The 12,028-nt window shown below is 44.3% G+C and overlaps 1 protein-coding gene across 1 annotated transcript in view; it reads left to right on the forward strand.

Annotated features, from left to right (window-relative positions):
* The window catches only part of ergic53 (lectin, mannose binding protein ergic53), a 42,541-nt gene that overhangs the window by 16,747 nt on the left and 13,766 nt on the right, over window positions 1-12,028 (forward strand). The window contains exons 8-10 of the mRNA XM_075691692.1: window positions 42-419; window positions 6,359-6,485; window positions 10,590-10,761. Coding sequence (XP_075547807.1) covers window positions 42-419; window positions 6,359-6,485; window positions 10,590-10,761 — 677 coding nt within the window. The remainder of the gene's footprint in view (window positions 1-41; window positions 420-6,358; window positions 6,486-10,589; window positions 10,762-12,028) is intronic.

Below are 12,028 nucleotides of genomic sequence, written 5' to 3' on the forward strand. Positions count from 1 at the left end.
CACCTTGTCAGTGCACTCTTTGTGTCCCCTTTTGCTTGCAGATGACCATGATGCCCTGAAGTTCCTGACAACGAGCCTGCTCCCAGAGGGCCAGCAGCCTGTGGCTACACAGACCATTGCCGATTCGGAGAAGGAGAAGTTCTCAAAGGAATACGAGCAGTACAAGGACAAGCTTGAGCGCCAAAAGGAGGAGTACCGCAAGCAGCATCCTGAGGAGGCCGCTAAGCATGATATGGAGCATGGCGCGGGTGCCGAGCAGCCCTACGACTCGCCTCAGCAGCGTGAACTGCGCCAGATTTTTGAGGGCCAGGCACATATGTTCGAGGGTCTCAAGGCCATGCACCGCAAACTGGACGAAATGCTGGGCCGCCAGGAGCGCACCCTATCATTGGTGTCTGGCATCCAGCAGAGTGGTGCAGGCAAGTGACTGCCCTCCCTGGTATTTTTCATTCATCACTATAGTGGCTCTCTGATATCTACCATAAGGGGCTGTATAGTGTGTTGAGCACTCTCAACTGAACCTGCTGGAATGGAGCTAACTTGTCTCTGAAGTCTTTTTCTTTTTCTACCCCTAATTACCTGCCTGTTATGCCATAATTTATGCCATAATATGTCCGAATTAATTAGTTTGATTCCATTTACCCTTTGAGGGTCAATGACGTAAATATACGGCACCGCGAACGAACTCCAATATGGTCAATGTCGTATATTTACGGTGTGGTCTGTATATTTAAAAAGCGCGCCAATTTCCTAACTTTTTCTTTTTTGTCATGTGCTGCCATTATCTGGGAGAGAGCGTAAACTTTTATTTCAAATCAACAATATTTGAGTCCGGCGTCTTTTTAGTGGGTCTGGGCACCCGCCGCGGACGCTGTTCCGAGACCTTGTCTCGAAGCGGCTTCCTCGGCTCGCTGGACGGCCCAGAGTTGTGCTGTCAGGTCAGAGCTGAGCAGTGCGGTCATCCAGCGTGACTGGAGGCTGGCGGTAGAAGAGACGGAGGGGTCGGCACTGCCCGACTTGTTTGTTAGGTCCCGACACTCCCATAACATGTGATTTAGTGTGGCAACCTCGCCACACGATGTGCATCGGTTTGTAGTGTACATGTCTGGATACATGGCGTGCATGAGTCTGGGGTTACTGTAAGAGTCTGTTTGTAATTGTCTGAAGTGTACTGCTTGCCTCCTGTCTAACCTAGCGTGAGGGAATGGGTATATGCGTCTTTGTAATTGGTAGTGTGCCGTGATGACATGAAAACTGGTCATACGATCCTCCCATGCCCAGACGTTTGCAGTACCCCGTGGGGGCTCTTCCTCCGATGCTCTCGGTGAGTCAGGCCTCGAGCAACGCCGTGAGCCACTTCGTTGGGGGTGCTCATTCCAGTGTGTGCCGGTATCCATAGCAAATGCCTTCGGTTATCAACGTCGGCCTCTCCCTGGTGTATGGGATGTCGCTGGAGTATCTGATACGCCTCTTGCGAGATGCACCCATTTGCAAAATTTGACCGATTGTTTCGAATCGAAGGACTGCATCACACGCTATACGCGGATGATATTACGATCTGGACGACAACGGGCAGCGACGAAGCGATCGAGCAGTGTTTACAACAGGCCATCCAATGCATAGAAAACTACCTCGTGGGCACGGGACTCGCCTGCTCGGCCGAAAAATCCGAACTGCTGCTTTATAGACCAGTCAGAAAGGGGCGCCCATCTAAATGCTACACCCCCCTGGAACAGCAAAAGATCCAATTAACAGCATCAAACGGCCTACCCATCCCGATAGTAGAGAAAATCCGGGTTCTAGGAATGATGGAGCATAAGGGTGGCAATGGCGAAGCACTTCGCAAGATAACGGCAAAGGCCACCAGCACGATGCAGCTCATTCGACGCATCACCAACAAACACGCGGGCATGCGCGAAGGCAGCGTCATTATCTGGGAATACAGGGAATTTTTTTCACGCTCCTCCCTCTCTCACTTTTCATTGCATGTTTTGTTTTAGCGCTAGTTTGCTCCAGCGCGTCTATATACTACCGCTCGCGCATTGGCGCGCAGGCGGGCTGGCGGCGGCTTGGGATTTGTTCTGCGGGCGGTTTCGGCTTCTTGCACTTGCGAAACTGGTGGCTATCTCGTTACTAATCGCTCAAAGGGCAACCACTTGTTTCTTGCTCGTTTAGTGCTCACAGGGGTGCGCATAGGAAGGATGGCGCCGTGCATGCGTTTCCATTGCATTTCTTTCTTTTTTTTTTTTTCTGGACACTCGCGAAAACTAATAGCCTCTGGTTGGCGATAACATGAAGATTAGCGGGAGTTTGTCACACGTTTTGCTTTTTTGACGGGCACACAACCACACAGTTTTCTTGAGTGCGCGCACCTAAGCAGTTCGATTACGCTATAGATGTACATATTAGTGTAAGAGCAGGAACATTTGGGTCTTGTGAAATATTCTAATGTGCGCATCTTCAAAGCCTTGAAGTATAACAATGGATACAATTTTCAATTCTTATAAGTTTATTTCCTTTTTTATTGTTGTTATTCATGAATGAAGAGTACATATGTACCAACGCAAAATATTTTTTTCTCACTTTATGGTCACCCTAGAAAAATAACAGTAAATTTTTTTCGAAATAACTCCCTAAGAAGAATTGGAATCTGCAATAAAAAAAAATCGACCTTGGGCGGTCGCATCTGGCGAAAAAAATCGACCCTCGAAGGGTTAAGTAATGCATATGCCCTGGTGGGACCTGGAGGACGAGTCTGAATGACCTGGTGTTTACGAATTACCATAACAAAGGTTGAACAAACAAGGTTTTCCTGTTATGGTGTACTGGAAAAGGGCATTGTGTCGTCTGTATAGCAAAACAATGGGAGAACCGTGGTCGCTTCAGCGATAAAGCCACTAGACTGCGCTGCGATCCACTGGTGTGCATAGTGTGCTAAATAAACGTATATTTATTGAAACTTTTTGCATTTGTAAACTAAAACACCCTCAAAAGAAATTTGAAATTAATATAATTTGCAAAAATTAAATACGGCAAACTGTTAGGATACATCAAACGTTAGGCATAACATTAAGAGACAGAAAGAGAGTGGTGTGGATCGGAGAGCAAACGAGGATAGACATTATTCTAATTGACACTAAGAAAAAAAAAATGTAGCTGGACAGGCCATGTAATACGTAGGATAAATAACCAGTGGACAACTAGAGCTACAGAATGGGTGCCAAGAAAAGGGAAGCGCAGTTGAGGGCAGCAGGAAACTAGGTGGGGTGATGAAATTAGGAAATTCGCAGGCATAAGCTGGAATCGATTGGCACAGGACAGAGGCAATTGGAGATCGCAGGGATCGCCTTTGTCCTGCAGTGGACTTAAAGATAGGCTAAAAATGATGATGACATCAATGTCACCGTCGGAGCTTGCAGGTTTCCAATCGCAGATCGTGCTGTGTCCCGCATTGTCTGCTCAGTGTTTCGGTGGCAGGAGACCCGGTGTTGTGCCCTTACGAATCTGCTTGCCAGCAGTGACTCCAGGCTGCAGCAACAGATAACACTGCTGTAGACCTGAGGGCTCCAGCACCCCAGGGCATTGCAGCAAAAAGAGCCACATTTTCGCCGCCGGACGACACACAGCCGTATTTCAGTATACCATATTCTTGCACATGGCAACACTCGAGAATTCTCTCATTATACAACCACTGAAGTTATATGAATGGAATTTGTTGCATTTAGGAAAAAATTCTACCAATTGTTGAAAGCAGTGTTGATTTAGGGCCCTGAATTGTTTACCAAAATGGCCAAAAATTTGTAAATATGTATATAAAGATAGCTTAGGAATAAAGTTTGCAGCTATACAATTTTGCACTAAAAGAAAGAGATCAAAATTGTGCAGGCCCTTATCCATCAGTTCGGCTAAAGGCGGATACGATGCATTAGCTTACAGTACATGTGACATTGTTGCAGCTTCCCCTCCAGGGTGTCTACCAACCGGGACAGCCGGGAGAACCGAGAATCCTGAAGGATATTGAATAGTCTGGAAATACTCAGAGAAAACTCGGGGAATTTATGCTTCTCTCAGGGAAAATTTACTGCTATTTTATTGAAAGGGAACGAAAGTCATGGTAATGCTGGCTCGCGTAACAGAGGGAGCGTGACGAATCATCTTTCGATGCCGTGTCATTGGCTGGAGGAGTGCCAGTGTACAGTCAACGACCGAATTTCCGGACGCCCGATAATTCGGACGGCTTTGCGGCACCACCACGTACCCGATAGAGTCAATGTATAAGAACGTCTGAAATTTCAGATGCAAGAACCCTTCTGCGTCCGATTTTCAGAACTTTTTGTTGTGACTGCAGGTCCGAAATGGCATTAATCAAAGCCACCACTGCCGCCATTTTTATTACATCGCCACCTCGAACCCACGCACTCGCACGCAGATCCACTGGCAGCCGTAGCCGCTGCCACGGTAAACGCTAGGCCTAGCTGCTTCGACGTTCACTATTAAACTTCTTGCCATTCCGCGCCGTATTTTTCATTGAAAGAATTCGTGGCTGTCAGCAATATTACCGGCTCCGTCTTTGTAGTCTTCGCGATTGGCTTCGAAGCTCGGAAAGCACAGGGCGTTGCTTAATGCCGGTTCCCGAAAGTCAGCTTCACCTCTGTAACATTTCTGTAAATGTTACAGGGTGAAGCATAATAAGTTTGTGAAGGGCCAATTGTCACGGGACACAGTATCTATTCCTTAATTATTCACGTGTCCACCAGTCATCACCTGTCACAATATGAGCACTGATATGGCCTAGTAAGTGCACTGGTAGGCCTTTTCGGGTGTGCCTGTGGTGATTTGAGCCCTTAACGACAGTAAAAGACGTGCATTCATTTTTTTGAACAGCCCGATTTTTCGGACGTTCTCGCAGCCCCTAGGGAGTCCGAAAAATCGGACGTTGACTGGACAACTGATGAAGAGGATATTGCAAATGGTCTGCGAGGCGAACGTGCTGTGGAAGGAGGGCAAGAACAGAAAGGACCTACACATTGAGGAATAAACGGGAAAGGAAGTGTCTTTCAAGGAGCTTGAGCTCAAAAAACAAAGTTTTAGCTGACGCTGAGATGCAGGTGTCCCTCATCCAAACCAAAATAAATTCTTTAAAGCAGTGAAATGCAAGATTGAGGCATTGTGCGCAGGCTGAGAGCATGTCAGGGCAGTTGAGGTTGACTTGTGAGAAAGTTCAGGCCTCATACCAATGAGCTTGCCATCAATTGATAGAAATAGCTCATATCCCCTTCAGTCACGTACGGCGTCCGCATTTGTGGACACGACCTATTTTTGCCATATATGTGCAGTGGTAGCAAGGAATAGAGCACTAACATTAAGCTTAGGGCAAATTGAACATTCTGATAACCTAAATTACTTCCATTTTGCTTCTGAGTGATATGTATAATTACAGAATACCGCTTTGATGAAGGCACTACCATGTTTTACGCGATGTCGCGATGCTTGACTTGGGGCATGTCAGTAGCAACCTTAAAATATGTGTGTGTTTGTGCGTGTGTTTGTGTGTGTGTGTGTGTGTGGTATCTTTCTTGAAATGCTCGAGGCCAATGAATAACCGGTGTATGTAATTCGAGCGGGGCATTTAATCCTCTTTATGAAGAAATGTAGCATGACTGACTTTACAATATTGAAATATTTGATTACTCTGGAATTATAAAGCCTCATCATGAAATGCTTGGAGTCATTCTGCCACTTTGCTTTGCTTTCAGTGGAATCTCAAGCACCATCTATGTTTCACACATGTATTGACAGTCGATCATAATTTGCGACTGAAAGGGATAGTTGAAAACATTTGTTTCTGTAGGCATCTCCTTTTTATTCATATTTCAGAATGTTCGGCTTGATTTGCAATGAGTTTTACCATATTTTTCAAAGATATCTTATTCACTGTGCATTTTACTAACCGCTTCCTTCTTATTTGTTTTTCAATAAAGTAAATGCTGCTCCTTACTATTTAAACTGCATAAAGTTGTTTCATTTTATTTTTTAGCATGTTTACTAGAGAGCGACAGCATTGGGAGACATGGTATCATCCTGTCTTGACGTGAAAAAAAAAAAGAAATCTGTGTTGCTCAGGGAATTTTGCCAAGGCACTCGGGGAAAACCTGGAAAGCTCAGGGAATTTGGAAATGCCAACTTGGTAGTCACTCTGCCTCTCACAGTAAGAGTGATAGTTTTGCTGTCACAGAATTGCGATTTATTGATGCAGATTAAGTTAATATTGCCCTTCCTATCATGAATTGTAGTTTTGAGTTTCCCATTGCACAGTATGGACATGCTCAGTCTTACTTCCTCTCTCCTGTGCACCCAGCTGGTGCAGTGCAGCCACAGCAGCCTGGTGGCCCACCTGTGCAAGTGCAAAGTGTGATGCAGAGGCACGAGGTAGATTCCCTGCTGAACAGCCAGCGGGAGCTCCTTCTTTCTGTGCAGCAGATCAAGTAGGTGGCACCCTCTCATGGCATGCTGAGTTTCTTCCTCACTGAACGACTGTGATAAAGTTCTGGGTTGTTGTGTCCAATCACATACAGTGGAACCTCATTAATTCGAACTACAAGAGGACCATGAAATTATAGGAATAAAACAATGTTTGAAAAAAGAAAAAGCTCCTTTGAGCACTGAGCTCGGTAATGTGCGCTCTATAGCATGTACTGTAGAACCTCGTTTACATGTTTTAGGAAAAAATGTGGGAAAAAGTGTACTGAACAAGAAAACTGATGATCCAAAGCTACTAAAAAATTCTACAGATTCAACTGTAGTTGACATCTACTTAATACCAAGCATTACACGAATCATTGCACACAAGATGCTGACGCTTGTCAAGCTGATGGGGCTTCAGCAGTCCGAGACACATCTTGTTTACCTATTTCATGGCGTTCTGACACGGCCACAGTAAACTGATAAAATCGAGCTGCTGGGTGACGTCGGATGCTACCGAAGTGAAATGTGACGCTCGCATCGCATCTCCTACAGCAGGGAATGGCGGCGCATTCAGATTGTTGCCTACTAAAAGCGTGCAGTGCACTGCCGACAGCAGTATGCCCCCATGTGCTTTAAAACAGATAGCCAAAGATGCTTATTGCAGTAGGATTGGCGGTGATAGCTCTGAATGCGGCATGCGATGACCCGAGAGAAGATTTGCTGATACCAGAAAAAGAAACTGAGTGCACGCAGGCGTTTTCACGTGATATGGGCGGTCAAGTATTGCAGTGAAGCTGCCACGGTGGGTAGCTATATATACTGTTCTCCATCGCATGCACCACACTCACTTTCTTGTTTACATGGGATATAGTGGCCGGCAAACGTACCATACGATTGCAGTTTCGCGATGTCCTGGATGTTGGTGCCAAAACATTGTTTTCCAGGAATGTATGAACTGGTAAAAAAAGCTTTACTCTGTGACCATCTAAACGCTCAAATAAATGAAGTTTAAAATGTTGAATTCACTTAAAAATAAGTTATTTTTCTGCAAGTGGCCAAAAAGTCCTATCCACATGTTATGCACGTATGCTTGCATACGACCTGGTCAGTGTTTATTTGGACCATTGTCAATATAGGTGGACAAAAGTACAGTTCTCAAATGCACCAGCTCCATCCCCTGCAACTTAAGCTTACTGCGCTTCTATAGCCGTATGATCAGATTTTTGCACAAGTCGTTGTCCAGCAGTTCCCTCACTTAATCAGCACCTTCTTCTACAGAGGCATTGAGGGTGGCATTGGCTCCACTTGAAGCTGCCTGGTAACTGCAACATATAAAAATTTGTAATGGCAGTCAAGGAAGTCGTCCATAACCGTGTTGCGCATAAAGAAGCAAACCTTGACCTGCAAAAGCCATGCGAAAAATTGCAAATGCAGTCCTCCACAACCTAATGGCTTAAATTGGCTTTTGTCATGTCTTGGGTAAAATTGGCCATGACTGGATTGACTAGGTGTTAGACAGACCATTACATTTGGTTTCAAGGAGGTGCCAGTAACGTATAAAAAAAAAAAAACTGTTGACTTCCCTGATGAGAGTGACCCTAATGAGACTGCTGAAATTTATTGAGTTTTCTGGCGGACAAAATTAAACAAGATGCAGAAGAAATGGCAGAACACACCACTCATTCATTTGGCATTATTTGCCTGATTTGAAAACTCCTCCAAATGAAATGCATGCCCACGTACTATGTGTTGAAAGGAGAAAACCAATGTAGAAGTGACATTAAAGCTCCCAAAGGAAGTACAAATCAACCGTGCATGAGATTCTTTAGCAAGACAAGTGGGCAAAGATCCATAATATGTGTCAACTTAAGAGGCAGCTTTGGCTCGGGCCCAACTCCGACGCAGTCTATTCAAATACATGTAAAACGCAAAAATGTTTTGATGAGATGACCCCTGAACAGATTTTAATGAAATTTGTTGCATTTGAGAGAAAAAGTTAAATTCTAGTCACTGTTGGAAGCAGAATTTCGATTCAGGGCCTGAATTTTGTTAAAAAGTTTTCAAAAATTTGCAAGTATGAAAAAAATATAAGCACAATGTTTATAAATTAATAGCGCTGCATCAAGAACAGATATTGCGGTTCTGTAAACTGCATTTATTGGATCATTGAAAGCGGACAAATTCAATGTGTAATTTTATATCTTACGGGAATTTGTTGCGTTGTTTATAATAGTTCTGGAAAAGCTGTATTTCCATATGACGAAAGTTCTTGAGATTCATTTGTAACATATAAATTTCGTCTGCTTTGGGTGTAATATTAGATGCAATTCACAGAATTGTGCTATCATTCTTCATTGCTGAGTTAGAGTTGTAAACTCGATGGAAATTTTCAGAAAATGAAACTGATTTTTGCCAAACTTTAATAAAAAATTGACGACCTAAATAAAAAATTAAAGACCAAGTCACTAGATTTAAAGTTTTCTTTTTTTAAATGCAACAAACCTCGCCAAATTTGGTGCAGTGGTTGCCGAGAAAAACTAATTCTCCTTTTACATGTACGGTATTTAGATAGGAGCACCCGAGCTAAAGCTTCCTCTTAAAGTCAACTTTGCAGCACGGTTTTCGAAGTCAGATCACCGCAACACATCCGTGCTATGCAGTGAAACTTAAACATGCCATCAAGGCACTTTTGCTTTTATGTCCGATTGCACCACAGAGGCAATTTTCAAGCCAATTTTCCTTAAAAAAGATAAACAAGGTGTGCGCTAGAATTGGGTACATATCGTAATTACACATTGTGAGCTATAGTGACTGCTTGAAAATCTTCCTGGGCAGGTTAAAAATAGGCCTCTCTGTACTTCTTTCCACCCCTCCAACATTGGTGAGAGGGTTTAAGGGTGCGCGGAGAGGTGTGCCGTGCAGGTTGTGCGGCACTAAGGCAGGTGTGGCGAAGTGACTCGCATTTTTTTTTTTTTCCCCTATGATATTGAGCTTTCTTTCTGTGCACGCGTCCAGTAGCCAGATTTAATTGATATAACCAACAACGTGGCATAAGAGCATTTAGTAAGTGGTTTATTTTACCATAGAACATGTACAAAAGTTAACGGTGCATCGGCTGCTCATTGTTATATCTTATATATTGATATGAAAGCGTCGAATGGCCCATTGAATAAAAAAGTTGCCGTCTGTCATCTGTAGCAGTGAAATGGCAGGTAAATTCCCATTGGCTGTGACTCCATGCCACAAGTGTACCTCAACGGAGCAGAGTGGGCGAAAGGGAACACCTGCTGCCATGGTAGGGTGCCAGGTGTTGCGTGAGAGGAAAGGGCATTGCCGTGACACCACGTCAGCCTCACTCTATGGAGCTTGTGTTATAAAATGTGTGTTGCATGTCCATGGTAAGGCCAAATCAAAAAGTGCCGAGCATCCCAATGTGCTTGCTTGCCTGCGAGGAGTTTATAACTCGAAGGACTGCTCAGCAGCGTTCATTTGGACATTGACGCTTTCACATCCACAACTCATAAGTGCTTAGGTACATGTCCTCGGATATTTTGTTAAAACCAGTGTCATTATGAGTGGGTTCGACTTTATTGTGAGGATTTTCAATTCATACACTAAAGTAAATACTATAATTTAGCAAAAGTTTGGAAATTAGGTTCATAACAAGGGATACCAAGGGTCACATAGAATCTTTTTGATGGCAGCATTGGGACATTCTTACTTGTACATTCTGCTGGTTCCTATGTGTCTCGGTTTGCAGTGATGCATAGGTTATTTGGCATTGGAGCTAGAGAAATCATGCCTGATCTAAACGTTTGGCTGCTCCCAGAGCAGTTGGAGGAGGCCTGTGACTGGCATTTTGCCAGATGTTGGTCGCAGTCCCAGCTCATAGAAGAGTGTCTCCGAACACTGAGATAAAGGGCACCACTCTGAATGAACCAGGCGAATGTTCCCTGAGCACTCAGTTTTGAACAGCAGAATGTAAACACCACTCCGAGAGCACACAGAAATTACCAGCTGAATGCACCATAAGTGTTTCGGAGCATTGTTTAGGACCTCAGGAGGTGGCCCAAATAGACACCCGGACTGAGGAGCACATGGGGTGACTCTGTGGTGATGTGCAGGACCCTGGCTGCAGAAGTGCAACAGAAGACGGGTACACTGCTCAGCGTGCAACAGCAGGGGGGAGCAGGAGGCGGCGCCGCACAGGCGTCTCTGTCAACCGAGCATGTGCAGCTCTTGCACCAGGTGCAGGAGAAGCTGGCTGCCTTCAAGGCTGACTCGTTTGCACAACAGGTGAGAGGGGGGTGTATTGCGTAAACCCTTCAGGAAAGTACCACACATTCTCGTGTCAGGGCTGCACGTTTTCATTAATTTGGGCTCAAGCTATTTGGGTGTGACCAACACACGAGTAAGACATTAATTTGTATCTGCTTTGAAAAACAAATGAGCTTGCCACCATGTTCATAATATACTTTAGCTCAGACAGCACAACACAAGAAAGAAGGTAGGAAAAGGTGGATATCTTGCCTCCTTTCTCACATTCTCTTTGCACTAAAGTTTATTATGAACATGGATACCGTGGTGGTCAGAATTATTCTGGAGTCCCTCCACTATGGCATGCCTCATAATCGAATTGTGGTTTTGGCACAGTAAACCCCAGAATTTATTTCTTTATGAATATGCACCAACTTGCCCGTTGGTGCATTTTTCTGCCATGTGGGACAACTTGGGGAAACCTTCACTTAGCTGCATTTGCTAGCTCTTTTGTCAATGCTCGGATGTAACCGAGAAGCTTAAGCAGCTGAAATCTGTCGTTTACATACCGTGTTTACTTGCATAGTGGTCGCACTTTTATGTAAAAAAAGTTGACTTAAATTCAGGGATCATTGCGTGGGTTAAATTTTCCGCGAAAATAAATTTTTTTATACCACATTTGCTGCAAGATGACAACAGGTCAACAAATAGGCAGCTGCCGCTCTAACAGTGTGGGACACCAAAACAAAAAATGACGGCCGGCAGAGCAAACTGAATGGGCCGAACTTTTTTTCTTGTGAGTATATTCTGTGCCTTGAAACAGTTTGTTCCATATTAGTAATGAATAATATCATTAATATCTGCAAGTTTGTGGCAATAACGTAGCCATGTCCACTTTAAGGGGACAGAAACAGAGATGGGTGTGCTTCGCTGCCAGTGACATAGGAACACGTTGCAGGCATGCTTCATTAACTACGGTATTTGTCTTCACTACCATCCTAATACGGCACGCTTCCGGTAAGGGTGGGCATATATCTTAGCTATGTTACAAGCATCGGTGTATGAATAGGGTAAACTTCTAACATGTCAATGTAAACGTGGCTACTTTCGTTGCTGCTCGCAATTTGTTGCGTGCCCACGAGTGCAGAAAAGAGGAATCAAAAGGCATCCTTTTCGTTGTTGTTGTTGTTGACCACAACCATTATAAAGCCTACAAATAATAAAGCCAAGGCAAGTTTGGTTGGAGATTTTTCTTTTTCATGGAAGTGCGGAAAGTGATCAAAGGTATAAAATGGGGCATCTGCTT

Source organism: Dermacentor variabilis, chromosome 5 (assembly GCF_050947875.1).
Source record: "Dermacentor variabilis isolate Ectoservices chromosome 5, ASM5094787v1, whole genome shotgun sequence".
Lineage (NCBI taxonomy): Eukaryota > Metazoa > Arthropoda > Arachnida > Ixodida > Ixodidae > Dermacentor > Dermacentor variabilis.